Raw genomic sequence first — 18305 nt, 5'->3', positions numbered from 1 at the left:
GTCATCCATATGGAAATCTTTCTATTTTTGGTGAGACCAAACGAATGGGGACAACATTAGCATCCAGTATGCTGACCCCCTGACAATAGTTAGTGCACTGTGCTCCTTCAAAGGGTTAAATGTGCTCTGCATTTAGATTTGCATGAATTTGTGACTAAACAGGGAAGAGCTGCCAGTTCAAACAATGGTTCAAACGAGTTGCACGCACATAATATTTAACGAAATTAGATCTTGTTTTCTTTTTTCTTTTTCTTTAGTTCAGTGAGCCAGGTAACTGCTGCAGGCAAACATCAGTGACAAACGACTTAGAGCTGACGCAATTAGACAAACGATCTGCAACAAATTTGCTAATTAAATAATAAAAGTTATTTTTTAAACCTTATCAACAAATGTGAATATTTGTCATAATAAACTGAATATCTTTGGACATTTGAAAGACAAGACAGTTTCTCTCATTATCAAATGACACATTGTGGAAATAATCGGCAGATTAATCATCGATGATTAATCTAATCTTTAGTATTGTTAGAATAGCACAGGCTTTGTTTTTGAATCGGGAAAATTTTGAATATGTGCAAATGTTGTGCTAACATGTATTTGCATTGACTATATCATGAGTTCTGCACATATGTTTAGATTGCACCAGCTGAAACTTCAGCAACGTTTATCATTAATGCCAAAAATATCTTCAGTGTCCTCTGTCCTGACTGACTGGCTTTAATTAGCACTCCTGCTTCTATCATAGGATCAAGAAACTTTTTAGTTTTGCATAATTTCCTCTGTTGCAGTTATTGATTAGTTATTTTCTTTCTCCTAAAATAAATGCTGCATCATTTTGTTTGCTTATTTGCTTTCCACGTAACATACTCATAATTAGTTGTGTCTTTTACCGGCTGTCTTCATTCTCTTCTCATCCTGTTATTATAATAATACTAGCAGTCTCTTCCACCTTGAACTTTGATAAAGTCACACTGTTGATTAGCTTTTAATGAAAAACACATTTTGTGTAAAGTTTCAATTCCCTCTCTCAGCTATCTTAGTTTGTTCCACACAGCATGCACTCATATCTATGTTACTTTCATCACTTATCTATGAGGCCGTCTTTTTGTTTTACATCGTCCCTCAGGAGCTCATTGCCTCAGTCAGCCTGTGAGAGCAAGTTGCACTGAATGTTTTATAACAACCTGGTGTATCCCAGTCAGTGTGTTTTCTGGTCAAAACAATTTAAGTCACTGTGTGGGAAGAAAAATTCATTTTAACTTTGGCTTTGCAGGCTCAGTCATGAGTGGTGTTTATTTGTGTTTTCGATTGCTCGTGTTGTAAAGCAGATGATTCTGCGTGAGTGTTGCTGTTTTCCTCCACTGAGCATCACTCAGATACAAATGATAAATTGCTGCTTGAGTCTAGAAGAATCTAATCAATGCTTCACTGTCTTCCAAAGCCAAAAAATCAAGACCTGAGACTTTTAATGCCTTTTTCTATTCCATTTTCTCCGTGAAGGAGCGAGTAAATATATTCACAAATTTAATCAGAATCAGAAATACTTTAATAATCATAATAATAATGTAAAGTGACTATATGTACAGTAACTATGTGTAAGACTATGTATTACGGAGAGGGGGTGTCTGATTCTCAGAGGGAGGCGTTGTAGAGTTTGATGACCACAGGCAGGAATGATTTCCTGTGGCGCTCTGTGATGCATCTGGGTGAGAGGAGTCTTCCGCTGAAGGTGCTCATCTGCTGGGCCAATGTGTCATAGGGCCGGGTGCCCTGTGGCAATTTCTTGTAAACAAACCAAAGCTATGATAAAATCATTCAGGTCTAACATAGGTGTTGAATGCATTACCTTCCTCATAAAACATTTGTTGGCGCATTACTGCATTAATCGGTATGTTACCGCCACCTGTAGATCAGTGGAATAACGTGAAATTAATAGATGGATGTCAATAGTGTTGCCTGCATTTTTGCATGTATCCATGTGCACAATATAAACAAAACAGGGACCCACTCGCACAAACATTGCTCCATAGAGATGTAGTGGTCAAAAAAATATAGTGGTATCACAGGATACCTTGAAGTTTTTCATATTTTTCATGGCATAAACGAAGCAAAATGTTAAATGTTTCATGACATTCTTACTGGAAATGAATGAGAATTCAAAAGCCATACAATTGAGTCATAGGAAAGTTTTGTTTCAAGGTGGAGTTTTTGTGCCTGATGTAACAGCCTGTTGGGAAAATTTCCTAATACTGCTATTCCAAGGCCATGGAGAATGAGGATATTTTGGGATTTGTTTATGGTGGGATGGTTTTGTTAGTTCAACTGTATCTTTTTTTAGTTGTGGTTAGCCAGAAAAGACTTCCTCCAGAAAATCTCCATTCATGTGCAACTTATTTTCCCAGACAAAAAATATCAGCAGCTAATGTACCAGTTCACTACCTGCAGTTAGGGAACAGTTTCTCATAAGATTTGTCTTACAGATGCACAACATACACGTGTTTGTGTCTTCATTTGTTCATGATCTTGCAGCTCCAGGAAGAGGAGGAGCACTTGCTGCCGGGATCTCCTCTTGAACAAACTGTTCATAACTTCAAGGAGTTCTCTGACGCCCCCTGTGCTGCTGAGAGTCCTTTTGTTTTCCCCCACACCCGCTCACGCCCCCCACTCACCCCCGCCATGCCCACACTGCCTGAGGAAGAGGAGGACTCCCCCGAGGAGCTGGACAGTTCCTCCAGCTCTCCAAGTACAGTGAGTGCACACACTGTCACGTATTCTGCTTTTTATAAAAGCATGTGAGGCCATAAAAACTGACACTAAATAATCCATTTGGCCCTGGTGAGGAAATTATATCAATGTTGCTATTGAAGTCTGTCCTCAAACACAAAGTGTCTTCAGAATATTGCTTTGAATGTAGCAGTACAAGCAATGAATAAACCCTCGTAAGTGAAAGGACAATGTTTTTTCCTTCAACCAATCACTTTTTTCATTTTTACTATGGTTACAAATGTTCCCTGTAATTATTCTTCACCGATCAGCCATAACATTTTGACCACTTACAGGTGAAGCGAATAACACTGATTATCTGGTTATCATGGTACCTGTCAGTGGGTGGGATATATTAGGCAGCAAGTGAACCTTTTGCCCTCAAAGTTGATGTGTTAGAAGCAGGAAAAATGGGCAGCGTGAGGATCTTAGCGACTTTGACAAGGACCAAATTGTGATGGCTAGACGACTGGATCAGAGCATCTCCAAAACTGCAGCTCTTGTGGGGTGTTCCTAGTCTGCAGTGGTCAGTACCTATCAAACGTGGTCCAAGGAAGAAAAAGCAGTGAACTGGAGTTGGAATTCTACTGTACTTATATTTTTGTGGTTTCCCACATAATGTTTACAAATTACTCTGTGATTGTACTCATTCCTGAATGTTTTATGAGTCTTTGAAGGCCACTTTGCCTGTCTTTTACAGTAACTCATCCATAGTAGAGCCACTATGAGATCTGAGGTATAGACTTTGGCAAGACCCTTGGGGCGAATTTGTGATTTGTAGTTTCGGGCAGTATAAATAGTCATTTCAGATTTTATTTATATAGCCCAAAATCACAAATCACAATTTGCCTCAAGGGGCTTTACAATCTGCATATCATACAACACCCTCTGTACTTAGACTCTCGATTCGGGTGAGTAACCCCCCCCCAAACAAAAAGATGTTGCATGTGCAGAACAAACACACATAATCACATTATACACAAATCTCTGAAATATAGATTATACATCAGGTAGAATATATATAAACAAATGATGACTTCACTTCATCTAAAAAAAAAACTAGCATTATACCAGTAGGAGTAAATGGAAATGAAATCTTTTTGTCATTTAAATGAACATCCCCAAGATTCAAATTCAAAATTGTATTCTCCAAACATCCTGCAGACAGTGAAGTGTTAAACGGTCGGCTTTCTGAGTCCTCAAAGAACATTGTCTTCCACCACAGACACGTCAACACACAGCATAGATAAGATTTCTCTGCAGAATGTAATAAAGCTCTGTAATCTAATCTTCAGGGCATATGCCAACACTATTAAAGTCTCAACCTTCGTTACAGCACAGCCTTTCTACAGCATTACCATCAGAGGGAATCCTTTTATTAGGATCCTAGTGCAAAGATAAGCTCTGAGAGGAGCTCTTAGGGAATTAGTGTTTGATTTCAGTCAGTGTTTACATGCACCTTTGATGGTTGGACAAGGATTTGGGCTTTTATGAAACAGGAAATTTGTGAATACACGAAGTTCAGTTCACTCATCACTAGGAGTACAATTCAGCCTGCAGAATAATGTGTTCTGTGGGGTTTTAAAGAAGTTGCCCTTTAAGAGGGAAGGGGGGAGTTGCTACTGAAAGAAAGATGCCAATGAGCAGCATTGTGGGAAGTGTAGGATCTAGTAGCAGTCTAGAAGTCAAGATGTCTCAGCACCCTGCCGCTTCGATCTTTATCATTTTCTTAAGAATGTGTCTCTTGTGAATCCCCAACTTTAGGGAAAGGAAGTTATAAATCGCTGCAATGCTCTGATGAACAGATCAGGATCATGACTATAAGCCACATTATCACATTGTTTTCATTATTATTTAATACATTGTAATCATTAAAGTATCCATTATAGCCACTTTAAAGTAACACAATACATATATAATGCACAGTGAATTAGATAAACTAGGTGGTCTATGGGGGTCCACTACTCAATTTTGCCTCAGGGCTCCATACCGGGTCAGTCCCACCTAAATTCTTGATATTCTATAAATGTTTTCCAGTTTAATTCCTACAGTACATCTATATCTTTGACATGTGTTTTCTGTTTTACTCAGTCTGCACCAGGTGAAAGTCGAGCTATCGTCATGACTGCCCCCACCATCGTCTACCCACAGCAGGCCACTATTGTCCAACAAGATGGACGACCCCTCGAGCCGGCCAGGTAATCGTCCACCATCTTAAACACTGAATGACTGTAAACAGGGACATTGTGTCTGAATCATTACTGCTTCCTCTCTCAGGCCACACAGTCCCAGAGCTCGCCTGGCTAGAAACTCATCTGGAGGACCCATCACAACAGTCGGTGGGTAAACCCTATACACACACAGAAACACACACACACACACACACACACACACACACACACACACACACACACAACTGTAGCTGTAATTATCTGAAGATAACCACAACACTATGAGAACTATTTTGATGTTATCATTAGCAACATTTGCTTTAGTCCAGCTCCAAATTGAAGCCGCAGATTTTTTTCTGGAGTGTTTTTCCACAATTGAACAGTTGTTTTAAGCTGTTTTTAAGCAGAAATTTGTAACACTACAAAAAAATACAGGCCTTTCAAAGTTACTTCTTTGTCAAAGTGCAGTTCAAAAACAGCTTTGATGTCATTTTATTAAAAGATCTGTCTTTTTAAGGATGAATAAAGCAAAACATAATGCTCTTATGCTGTGTAGTTACACAAGAAACTCCACAGCAAAATCCACAACATTTCAACTAAGTTTGGTCATCTGTGTCCTGAGAGATGAATCTGTCGGAGTGTCCTCCCACGTGCCTCAAATGCTTGTTTAGCTTGTTGCCCTTTTCTGAGGAGAGGGGAAGATAAAAACATCTCTGACTTCGCCAACCCTCATCACCTGATTTATTGGCTGACATCCATCTGTGAATTATTCTCTGGCATGAGGCTCTATAGGGAGGAATCCCACTTAAATATCTTCTTCAAATGACTCCAGTCCAAAAGCAGTCACAGACTTTGTTAACCCTTTTGTGCCTAATTTTAAAAAAGATGTACTACAATGTATATTTTTAAACGATTACAACCTGAAGCCTACTGTTTAACATCCCTGTTTGTCTATAACTGCATGTTGTTTGTTTTTCTGTGTGTACATGTGTGTACTGTCTTTCTCAGACAGCACAGGTAATGTGATCGACCTGGTGAAAGATCAGCTACCAGAGCTGCAGCTCTCTGACGAGGATCGACAGAAGAACCTTGAGCTGCTCGAACAGGCCAAAAAGGTCAGCGACCGCTTCCTTACGCGCCGCGGCCGCCGCTCCACCGGCAGCCTCACAGAGTCGCCCACAGGTAGTGAATGCACAAACACACGCTCATAAAACACTGTACATAGCATATTATTTCCTAAGTGTGACACGATTGGTATAAGTAATATATTGTCTTAGTTTCTGAGAATGCTCTGGTACACTCATACACTTGGATTGAGTTTGTTACTTCAAAAGGGGATAAAGTCACACTGGACTCAATTAGGCATCAATTCAGTTAAGTTTAATTCACAAATTTCCCACAGGTCTTTCTCCAACTCCAACGCCGTCATCCTCGCCATGTTCATCTAGAAGCAGTTCACTGACTGTGGCTCCTCATACTGGTAATGTAATTCATTCTTTGTCTGGGTTATTCGGCATTACTGAGAACTAGTTAGCTATTTATTTATAACTTTTCTACCCTATTTCCTACTGGCCACTGGCGTTTGCAAGAATGATTTTGGTTGTTTTCTGCTCTTTCAGGATCCACAGAAGCAACCCATGTCAGCTCACAGTCGGTTGGGCAGGTAGAGTTATTGTTATTAGAAAAGCAACATTCATCATGATGGTCTGATTGTGTAATGCAGATATTTTTTGATTCAAGTTCATTTTATTTCGCTTTTTTATGGTGTTTTTTGTAAAGAGCTTTTCCTTTGTGCAACACTGTCTCTAGAAACAGAGACTTTCCTTCCCTTAACCATTAAAAATGAGCCCTAATCAAATCACTCAATACTTATCGGTCCACACAAGTAATACATTTATTAACACTAGAAAATCAGCTATAAATAAAATCTGTTGTCCTCTCGTGTAGCATCTGGAGGTTCCTTCAGTGCAAGAACGGCATGACTTAACGCCTCAGGATCAGGAGGTCAGAATAATAGCTTCACTCACTGCATTTCTTTGTATTAAAGAACCAGTGTCTAGGATTTAGTGGTATCTAGTGGTGTAGTTACAGATGGCAACTCCCTCGATGCAGCAAAACACACAAAAACATGCGAGCACCCTTATCTAGAGCCAGTGTTTGGTTTGTCAGTTCTGCACTTCAACATGGTGGCCTCCATGGAAGGCGACCCGCTGCGTCTGTAGATATAAAAGACTCATTTTAATGTACATAAAGTACAACAATTATTATTTTAAGGTGATTATACACTAATGACAATATACCTATGAATATGATAATTCCATTTCTGCCAATAGAGCCTCCTAAATGTTACACACTGGACCTTTAACACAGATGTTACACTTAATATTGTCTAATGCACACCTGATAGAACGGTATGTAGTCAACACCTGCACACTGTCAACCCTATGTTAACATTTCACTCGTAGACCTTTGTCAGGAAAAAACATCTAAATATTTGAGAATGACATTTTTAATTGCAAACATTCACTCATCCCTAGAAATATCCCTAAATATGTCAACATCTACAGGATGGATTGCACAAACTTTGTACAGACATTCATGGTTCCCTACTAACTTCGCTGATATCCTGACTTTTCCTCCAGTGCCACCATGTGTTTGACATTAGTGGTTTTTAGTGAAATGTCTTGACAACAATTGGATGGTTTGCCATGACATTTGGTACAGACATTCACACTCCCCTCAGCATAAATTTGTTATGAGTGTGATGATGCTAGTTAGCAATTAGCTCAAAGCACTAGTATGCCTAAGTACAGCCTCACAGGGCCACTAATATGACTGTAAACTCTTGTTTCAGTGTCTTTAAGTTTAATGCCTGTTGAAGGTACTGACAGTGTGCAGCAGTTTATTACATAACTTATCAATACAAATATGGAATTGTAATTCAAATATTACAATAGGGATGCGAAACATATTAATAATAGTCATTATCTCACTTCAACTTCAGGGCAACAGACTTTTGGTGGATTGGAAGCCCACTGAGAAGAGGAAAGTGTCCTCTGGGACTCTAACACCCCGTTTTGCTGTTCAAAAGGAGAACTGTGATCCTGCTGTACCTAAGAGTCCTCCAACAGTCAGTAAAGGGGATGAGGGAGCTAGCCGAAACTCCAACCAAGCCCCAGCCACAGGGGTGGCCAAGCCTGTCCCCCGCCCCCCTACTCAACAAGCCCCCTGTACAGCAGAGATCAAGACGATTGGGGCCTTCCCTCCACTAATGAGGGCTGTTTCCTGGGACGCTGTAGGCAGCCTTAATTCTAGAAATGGAGCCCCGAGTTTTCCTCCCACACCAGAGGATACCTTCTCAGACAAGCCCAGGGATGCTGTCTTTAAATCTTCAGGGTACAAGGACCTCCCCACCCAGCCAGGGGGTGTACATAAGCTGTCTAAACTCAAAGAGGTAAAGCATTTGTTGAGCAGATCACTGGTTACTGTCATTACTGCCTGCTTTTGTAAAATGTTATAAGAAAGACAGACTTTGTTCTTGTGTGTGTGTGTGTGTGTGTGTGTGTGTGTGTGTGTGTGTGTGTGTGTGTGTGTGTGTGTGTGTGTGTGTGTGTGTGTGTGTGTGTGTATACAGGAGCACAAGCTGATGCGTAACCAAAGCATAGTGGGATCCAAGTTACCAGACTTGAGTGAAGCTGCTGAACAGGAAAAAGGTAACAGTCCTTATTTGCCCTCTTGTCCATGTAAGACAGAAAGTACTCACAGCAGTACATTTAGCAATGTCGCCATGGGTGTGCACTTCCTGAATCTCAGGGAAAATCTGTTCCAGTCAGAAAATTATGATGATGATCATCTGTTCTTGTGGTTTTTTTCCTCTGTGCCACCCATTTACTGGCAACCTCATAACAGAGAAATAAATGCTGTTTTCATTTTCTATCAGCAGATGGCATGATTGTGAAAGCAGGTGAGCCATAGTCCATCTGTGGAAGATGAAATGAGGAAATGATTTTAGTTATTTTGTGTTTTGTTTTGGAAAGAGACAGAGCTGTAGGCTTAAGACTTGGACTTGAGTCAGACTAAAGTCCCCAAAATTTAAACTTGAGACTTTACTTGGACTACTTTATTTGATTGTGTTGAGACATGACAGTCTAAAGATTCAACATTTGAGAAAGCCAAAGTTTTCAAGTGTCAAGTTGTGACCTAATAAAATCTATTAACTATCAACATAGCTTTAAAGGAAACTGTACAATTGTACAATTAAATTCATTGTATTTTAAAGGACAGCATTTCGAGACCTTAAAGTCACACTATGTCACTTGAAAGAACAAATAACACCTTCTTTTCACAAATGAAACAGTTGAATATATAGGAAATTATTCAACACACTCAGGGGTTTCAATGTTACAACCAAACATGGTCTGGTATGACCACTGCGTATGATGTTAGCAAACTAGACTTTGGTGTGTACAGTAACTGACATTACTGAATCAGTTCACTGACTTTATGACTCTTCTTTATTTGTGCAACACTTCTGTTACATTTGAGTATTCATCATTGACCTCTAGTTGGCACAGTGGCTGCACTCAAAGTTACATGGTCACTGTAAGACGTCTGGTTTTGCACACAAAAGCACATTAAGACAGGACTTTACCAATAACTTACCCTGAACTTGAATCAAAACCTCTCTTCAAATCTAATTTATGCAACAATTTGTCTGCAGGTCCTACAACCTGTGCAAACTCAGCCAGTAGTGAGGAGGCGAGGGAGAAGTCTGACGCCATGCCAAACATTTCAGATGTGATGCTGAGAAAACTCAAACTACACCGAGGTCTACCAGGCTGGTGCGTAACAAATTAACTGCTACTTAAGTTAAATTTGACCTTTTTCCTAATTTTTTCTTTCTAATCGCTCAAACGTAACCCTCCTTAAATCTTAACTTTACAGTGTACAAATACTGTATGTACAATACTTACCGTACTAACAGTTCTTCTTTGATTTTATTCCAGTGCACCCCCACTCACAGAAAAAGAAGTTGAGGTTGGTATCTGATCTATGCAGGTTTTTGGGTGATTTTCACACATTATTTCTTCTGAAAAGTATGATACAAAGTGATTTCTTTCACTAACCACTTCCACATTTTTTCCTTTAATGTTCAGTACTTTGTCCATACATGCTACAGTTGATTTTGTTTTTCTGTGGTGCTTTGCTTGTCCTTTGGGAAATACTGTGGGGCCTACTTATTTGCTTCCTTGTCGAGAGTGCTGGAGTCAGTCAGTGTTTTGCTTAGTTTAGCATTAAGACTGTAAACAGGGGGAAACAGTTAGCTTGGCTCTGTACAAAGATAACAAAAATCTACTTACAGTACCTTTTAACCGTGCTAATTAACATGTTATGTCTTGTTGGTTTCATCTGTTCAAAAATGTAAGTGTAAAAATTACAATTTGATGTTTCATGAGCCAAGCCAGCTGTTTCTAGCCTTTGTGCTACGGTTGCTGGTGGTAGTTTCATATTTACTGTACAGACGTGTGAGTGAGAGAGTGACATCTTCTCATCTAACTCTCGTCCAGCAAGCACAGATATATTTCCCAAATTGTCAAACTATTCCTTTAATAATTGAACATTTCACAAAGTAATTGACTTGAATAGTAGTAAGGGACTCAACTTAATTAAAAATACAGTTATTTAATACCTAAACACAACTTAAATAGCAAAAAATCTATTATAATTTGCTTTATGTTATGCTTTGCTATCCAAAGAAATCTATATTCACTTTAATATTGAATTTAAATGCTCCACAGTATTTAACTGTGTACTTACAATGGGTCATAAAATTGAACACCAACTGTAATCTGTTTGCTTCGAGCAGTAAATTGTGTTCAAACACTGCTTCCAACAGTGCGGCCAGATGTATTGTTCCACTCACTTGAACAGTTGGCCACGTGTCTAGCCTGTGTTTATAACAACCTGTTTTGTTACCAAAGTAGCTAATTACACAGTCATAAAATTGCCTGGATTTGGCGGAGTTTTGTCAACAGGAAAGTTTTTTCTGTTCCTGATCAGACCAAAGAGACTAAGAGTGATTTCCTGTGGAGAAAATGCAAACACTAGTGACGCTGTCAGGCGCGGGCTGTGGCCCCTCTCACTGCTCCCTCTGGGATGCATCTGCATCAGGACAGTCAGAGGTCATATATTTCCTCTCAGCCATGACCCATGTATGTTGGAAAACTGTGCAGACTGGCTTTGATCAACACAGCAAAACATCAAGAGGTCAAATGTCAGAATCACAGCTTGTTTCCCCGTGCTGATCTCAGGGCTGCTTGATTCTCCCTCACACGTTATCCAATAAAAAATTATTGGTATTATGTAAACAACCACACTCTCAAGTGTGCTGTACTGTGGGAGAGTTTTCTGTGGATTCCTCTGATATATTCCACTGAGTTGGTGTGTTTCCATCACCAGCAGCTTATCTGTATTTAATGTGCTGTTTAATGGACCATTCTCAGTGTGTTACATTGCAGTAACTTCCTCCCCACAGAACGCATTTGTCCAGCTGTCACTGGCATTTCGGAATGACAACTACACTCTGGAGATGCGGCTCAAACAGTCAGAGAGGGAGAGGAACCTGACTGAGGAAGACACTGAGAAAGAACTAGAGGAATTCAAAGGAGCACTGAAGGTCAGTCCTCGAAAACAGCAGCTGATATTAGATCAACTCACCAGAAAAGAAGAACTCCCTCTAGCTCTTTAGTGCTCGTTTATCTGCTTAATGTTTCCTGGAAGTGTCCCACACAGTAAATATTTATCTTGTCCGAGTCCAATCCCAGGTACAAAGGGGACATTGATGTACGCTTTGCTTTCCTGAGAAAGTTGTAACAAGATGTTGTTGTGTTTCTTGCAGATGACTTCACCACAGTGGCAGAACCTGGAGCAGCGTGAGGCCTACCAGCGCCTCATAGAGACAGTGGCAGTGCTGCACCGACTGGCCACACGGCTCTCCAGCAGAGCAGAGATAGTTGGAGCTGTGCGACAGGTGCAGTTATACAAACACACGCAGATGACAAACAATTGTATATCTTATTGTTTTAAAGATACTCTATTCTTCAGGATGTCTTGGAGCAACTGGAATGTCTGTTTGGCAGCATTTTAAAAAATTATGGTGAAGATTTTTGTCTGATGTCTGATCTGATGGCTGACCTCCAGCCGACCAAAGCAAAAAACAGTTAATAGCAAATTTACTGTGTTTGTAGTACAAAGGTCTTAAGCCATTTATAATCCCAAACCACTCAGATAAATTATTGTCTTTTCTTTGTACTGCTGCCCATCTATTAATAACAATCTTATTATAAGGCTCCATCAATTGCACATAAACTAAAGCTGTCATTTTTTTATCCGGCTAAGATAACAATAAGTCTTTAGAGACGTTCAGCTTGTTTTATTGACACATTTAATGGCACATATTCTTTAAATGTTTGGGTTTACTTTGGATGTGGCTCTGGTGGTAGATTGGATTGTCTCATTCCCCAGTCCATTCAAAGTGTCTTCAGACAAGATACTGAGCCCCAAGTGGGTGAGTTTAGTATCATCGGAAGCACTTTGGATAGGAAGCGATGAATCGCTTCTAATGGAGTTGGCACCTTGCACGGCAGCCTCTGCCATCAGTGTATGTGTGTGTGAATGTGGGTGGATGTAACAAGTGTTGTAAAGCACGTTACGTGGTCAGTAGACCAGAAAAGCACTCTATAAATAAGTCCATTTGCCATTTGCAAATAATAACTAAGGTGTGTGATAGTCCTTGGCGTCTTTATATCACATACTATATAAAGGAATTTTTAAAGAATATTTCTGTCCATGAGTTCTGTGCATATGTCTTTTCAACATGTCACCAGAAAGATGTGATTTTTTTTTTTTTGTAGAAACAAGAAGAAGAATCAAATAACTGCTTGTAACATCAAAGAAGTTTGAACCACAGAGAGTTATCACCAAACTTTGCAGCTCAATGGAAATTTTTTAGCTCTTTTAGCTTCATTGTTTTGGTTTTATGACCCATTTTACTGTATGGTGCAGTCTGACTGCATTCATCAACCCTGTTTCCAGCCCACTGTACGCTACCTGCCCAACACCAAACAGCTTGTTACTAGCTTGTGAAAAAAGTTGTATTAAGCTTAAGAGCCAGATATGTTTCTCAGGAGTAAGGGGAGACCAAACTATAAAAGAAAGAATAAGTGACTCAATATTTGACTTCTGTTCATTAGGTGGCCAAAATTATGGCGCTAATGGGTAAATAAATGATTCTGTGTCCGCTGGATGTGTTAGTAGACAGTTACTAGCTATCTATACCAGGACTGTATGTCTATAAGATTGTCTTGTAACTTGTCTGACCCCTAGTGGCCAAAAAATGATTAAGTTGGCTTTAAAAACACACATTTTAACCTAAAACTAAGTGATCTGATGGGACAAGTCTGATGTAGGTTGGATAGCTATAAATGTATTGAGTAAAAATAGAGGTTTGGTTGTTTTTACTATTGTTTTGCTCCTTCCATAAATAAGCATTTGTTCATACTCTCGCTGGCTTTTACTGACTGACTTTTCATTGCGCAACAGGAGAAACGTATGAACAAGGCCACTGAGGTCATGATGCAATATGTGGAAAATCTGAAGAGGACATATGAGAAGGACCATGCAGAGCTGATGGAGTTTAAGAAGCTGGCCAACCAGAACTCAAATCGCTGTTATGGAGGGTCTGTAGACACTGGGGGTAAGACTACACTGGAGACCAGGTTCAGATTCACCACGGGAAAAGAATGAAACTCAGCTAACCTAATATTACGTTTTTACTCTGCAGAGGGTTTCATGCTTGTTAATGGAAATTATATTTAAACGTTATTTATTCAGGCAAGGGTTTGATGAAGCACCTTGTCTTAGCCTTGCTGCTCCTTTGCTCTGTAAGAATAAACCTTCAGCTTCAGAACAGCATGAAATTAATGCTTTAGTGTTTCTTTGTCTGTCTTTATAAAGATGATGGAGTTCCAAGGCCATCAAGATCAATGTCCCTCACCCTTGGAAAGGTGAGCTCTTAAGTTTTTCTGAGTTACAATCACAACAGCTCTTTTATTAATTTGCATAATTTCTTAATCATTTCATATGGTTTTAAGACTTTTTAGTGTATTTGTGTTGCAACACGCTCACAATGACAAAGCTAATGTGCTGATGCTAAGCAGATATAATGTCTACCATGTTCACTATCTTAGTTTAAGTTGCTAGCATGCTAACATTAGCTTATTACCATTAAACGCAAAATACAACTGAGACTGATGGGTTGATGTTTTAGTTTTAAAATGTAACCTGATTATGGCATTTGATGAAAAGTCAGTGGATCACTAAAGTTATTACAATTCATCCTGAAGGGAACATAAATGTCTGCAAGAAATTTTATAGCAATCAAAACAAAGTCATTAGGACACCCCCTCTAGGGACCATGAATTACTGTCGGCTGCAAAATATCTTGATTCCTATTCATCTATCTATCCAGTATTCACAGAGGTTATTCAATCTGAACCAAAGTGGTGAACCAATCATCTGACAAACTAACATTGCCATCCCTAGCTGCTACCATGACTAAAATGTCCATATGCTGTCCTGTTGTTTTGTATGAACCATGAGTCTCTTCTTTCAGTGACATCATCATGTCTTTGTAATTTGTAAATGTCCAAAAATTAAACATCCCTAATTTTTCCATGTTCTGTCTCCTCTCTAGGCTCTGCCCAGGCGTAGGGTTAGCGTAGCGGTGGTGCCTAAGTTTAACCTCCTGAATATCCCAGGTCAGACTCCAGCCACAGCCAGCCCAGGGCCTGGCCCGGGACCAGGCCCAGGCCCCATCATGGGACCCACCTCTAGTGCTGCTCTTCCTGTTCTGGTAGGTCTTCCTGTCCTGTCAGGAAATGATGGGGACTGACATATCAGGCTTTCAATGAAGTGACACCTTCTATATACTGTCAATGACTCTCTCAGGCTCATTTTTTTCCCTCTAATTTACTCTAAACTTCTCTGATGGTTTAATTGTTTTGCAGTGGTACTTAAGTACATTTAGCTCATAATACTTCTGTACTTTTACTTAAGTAGGATTTTAAATGCAGGGCTTTAAGTTGTAATGTTAAAGTAAAGTATTTTTACACTGTGGTATCTATACTTTTGCTAAAGTAAAGGATGTTGATACTTCTGTCACAGCTGTTAAATGTTTAATATTGTTAGAAATCAATCAATATTATATTCTTAACAATATTCAACTCTCTCCTCTTTAGTGTGAAGCAAATGATGTGAAAGGCAATGCTCCCACAGAGACGGCACAACCAGCAGCAGAATGGTATGCTTTGTATACTTGTACTGTTTGGTCTACACACACACACACACACACAGACAACTGCATGTGTAGTACATATACATACCATTGTTGATTCCCAAGGTCACCACACAGTCCTTGAAACAATGGGCCAAAACAAGCCTGAACTTGTAATCATTCTTATCCGAAGCATTTTGTGCTGCAGTGGGACCTAGCTTGTTTGTGTGACCTTCAGGATGTCTCTTAAAGCCCAGAGAAAGCCACAGTGAGATGAAAATAACCCTGAAAGCATAGAAAATAATCAAACCCTGCTGCAGTTGATGGATACGCTATCCTGGGTCGTAATCTAAACATTTGTGCAAGGGTTTGACAAAGTCCAGGCACCAGGCTCCAATCATATCCTGGTTATAAAGTAGAGCTCTCAAGTGTCTGAGCTAGATGTTCCTTAAGGAGACGAGAATAGCAATAACAAATGTGCAAAGTGCCAGCTCCATTTTTTTTACGTTCATACTCGCCATACCACTCAGCCAGTGCCGCAGCTTGTCCATTATAAGACAAGGCCGTGGTGTTGTGATGTGGTGCTGTCCAAGGCTGACTGTTCTTTCCCATTTGAAACAATGCAGTGGAAAGAGCGTGTCGGAGCAGGAAAGTGAGCCAGCCAAGCCTTCAGTCAACTTAGAGGAGATCAGAGCCGAGATCAGAGCTGAGCTCAAGGCAAAGATCGAGGAGGAGGCGTATAATAAAGGGTGAGTCCTTCTCTCCTGGTCTTTAAATACACACACACACACACATACACACACATTGTATGATAAACACTGTTGTTGCTCATCATAAATCACTACATTTATGGGACCCATCAGGTATGTTGTTGTTGTACAGGTGAATTTTCTCATGTATATAATATTTAGTATACAGAGACTTTGAGACATTTACAGTGATCATAATAAATTCTACATTCCTAGTTATGGCCTGATGATAGAACATCAGTATTTCTGGAATCTTACTACTGTTTAATTTTAGATCTTGCTGGTAAATATAAACATTTCACATGCAGCTTCCAAGACGGACTGAAGCAAAATAAAGTGCTGCAAGAGGAGAAGAATGAAGAGAAAAATGCTGAAGAGAAACAGCTGGAAGTGAAAAATAAAGATGAAGAGAGTGGAAAGAAAATAAAAACAACCAGGTAAACTGAATCTGCTGCCTTATAAAAAGAAATAAGCAGAATCTTTTGTATGTTGTTCTTTGATAGCAAAGACACAAGCAGACCAGATGTTCCAAGTTTCATTAAAAATGCAATACTACGTACATGAATCTCATCTACACACAGAGTACACCTCAATAAGCAAATAAGTAGTTTAAATACATCAAGAGCTTCTCTATTTAAATCAATCCTCCTGCTTTTAAAAATGTTTTTTGTCATTTAGCACAGCTATTAGACTTATTACACTTGCAGAACATTGGATGTATGTGATGGTACATTTGTAAGGAAATGATAATAATAATGTTGATGATCCTAATTTTTTTATACTTGATTCTTTAACGCTGCACTGACATTGATATCACAAACACTATGAGACAGACAGTCTTTATGTAGCTCTACATAATTTGCATATGATTATCCACCAACTATAAAACATAAAAAAAGAAAAGGGTGACATTTGATCCAATGGAGTAAACGTGAGGGAATCAAAGTAGTGAAAATATCTTTGAATGTATAAATAATTTCAACCAGGAACTTTAATTTTGTGTTGATTCTGGCGTCCCCTGTGGACAAAAGCGGTAAGGTTTCCACTGTCTCATTCATTGATTTCAAGGGGGAATGCAGCTGAATCTTACCCAGTGGCCAGCATTAAGAATAACTATATAGAAATAGCCAGTCGTCTCACTGATGGTCTCGTTTGTTTATGTGGGTCATATAGAGTTTCATAACCAGTTAAAATCTCCTTGTAGTAGGTTTAAATAGAAATACATGGATGATTTGAAGCCACATATCTGTCATGAAAGAAACTCCTATTATTGTATTTGAGTAGATATATAAAACAGTTGACAGCAATGACAATATGAGATATATATCTTCGCAGGAGGATGGAGGAGGTCCTGGTTCTTCTTGGTCGTTTTCTTCCCAGGATTTCCTTGAGTCGGCGTCTACTCTGGATCGCCCTGACACTGTTTGTGGTGATGTGTCTGGTTATCAGTATTTTTACATTCTTCAGTGACTACTACAACAGACGTGAGGACACGTAAGCAGAAAACGACTTGTGCGAGGAAAGATGAAGAGCTTTGGACTAAGTGTAGCAGCACAACCAAAGAACAGAACAGAATAACGGAGACGGCAGTTGTCCTCTTGTCTCTGTCAGTTTACCATATCACCACGCTCGAACTCACTTGAATCAATGACCCTGACTCTCGAGGGCCAAAGACGTTTTGGGAGGCTTTATGGATAATGTTGCCTTTAACAGCATTAAGTTATAATTTCGTTTGGATTGAGGAATTGAGAGAAAAAGAAAATCTGTTTAGGGACCAATTATATAGTGTGATAATATATAACTATATATATTTAAATTAGATGCATACCTAATGATTTGTTCTGTTTTAGGTTCATCTTGATGATGAAATATTTCCATTAAATGACGCAATGGAAAAAGTGTGTATTTATCTACACTCTAATGTTAAAGTATAATCTCTCCGGTCCAGTGGATAATAAAACTCCAGAGAGATTTTGAATTGATATATAAAGATATAGAAAACAAAGGAATGTTTTTATTTTTTGTTTAATTTCTATAATGTGTATTTAAAGACTTTAAGATATAAGCACATTCCAGTGTAGTTCCTTAAGTGCAATATTTTGCAGCTGATGGTTCTCATTTGTGCCATTTTGGATTGTGTCTTCAGAGCACTGAGAGATTTCCTTCTTGTATGAGAGCACTGTTTAGATGGCATGAGGCTTGTTTTTATCTTCTTTGCACATGTGTTGTTTGTTCTCTGTAGATTTTATGTTTTGCCACTTCACCTTTAAATAAAGGTGCCTGAAAACA

The 18305-nt window shown here is 39.2% G+C and overlaps 1 protein-coding gene across 2 annotated transcripts in view; it reads left to right on the top strand.

The window, feature by feature from the left end:
- Positions 1 to 18305, top strand: part of mrvi1 (murine retrovirus integration site 1 homolog) — a 26346-nt gene extending 8041 nt beyond the window's left edge. The window contains exons 4-23 of one of the 2 annotated variants that reach the window (XM_051380377.1): positions 2530 to 2748; positions 4855 to 4961; positions 5041 to 5102; positions 5943 to 6116; positions 6337 to 6414; positions 6554 to 6597; positions 6882 to 6938; positions 7939 to 8388; positions 8569 to 8647; positions 9655 to 9775; positions 9941 to 9971; positions 11470 to 11610; positions 11833 to 11964; positions 13536 to 13689; positions 13950 to 13999; positions 14689 to 14847; positions 15233 to 15294; positions 15894 to 16016; positions 16325 to 16453; positions 17352 to 18305. In XM_051380377.1, the coding sequence (XP_051236337.1) occupies positions 2530 to 2748; positions 4855 to 4961; positions 5041 to 5102; positions 5943 to 6116; positions 6337 to 6414; positions 6554 to 6597; positions 6882 to 6938; positions 7939 to 8388; positions 8569 to 8647; positions 9655 to 9775; positions 9941 to 9971; positions 11470 to 11610; positions 11833 to 11964; positions 13536 to 13689; positions 13950 to 13999; positions 14689 to 14847; positions 15233 to 15294; positions 15894 to 16016; positions 16325 to 16453; positions 17352 to 17514 (2535 nt within the window). In that variant the 3' untranslated portion in view covers positions 17515 to 18305. The remainder of the gene's footprint in view (positions 1 to 2529; positions 2749 to 4854; positions 4962 to 5040; positions 5103 to 5942; positions 6117 to 6336; positions 6415 to 6553; positions 6598 to 6881; positions 6939 to 7938; positions 8389 to 8568; positions 8648 to 9654; positions 9776 to 9940; positions 9972 to 11469; positions 11611 to 11832; positions 11965 to 13535; positions 13690 to 13949; positions 14000 to 14688; positions 14848 to 15232; positions 15295 to 15893; positions 16017 to 16324; positions 16454 to 17351) is intronic. The other variant, XM_051380378.1, reaches the window with a different exon arrangement.

Source organism: Dicentrarchus labrax, unplaced genomic scaffold (assembly GCF_905237075.1).
Source record: "Dicentrarchus labrax unplaced genomic scaffold, dlabrax2021, whole genome shotgun sequence".
NCBI classification, from domain to species: Eukaryota; Metazoa; Chordata; class Actinopteri; family Moronidae; genus Dicentrarchus; species Dicentrarchus labrax.
Note: the sequence above shows the minus strand (reverse complement) of the source record. Positions and strands in the feature narration are given on the sequence as shown.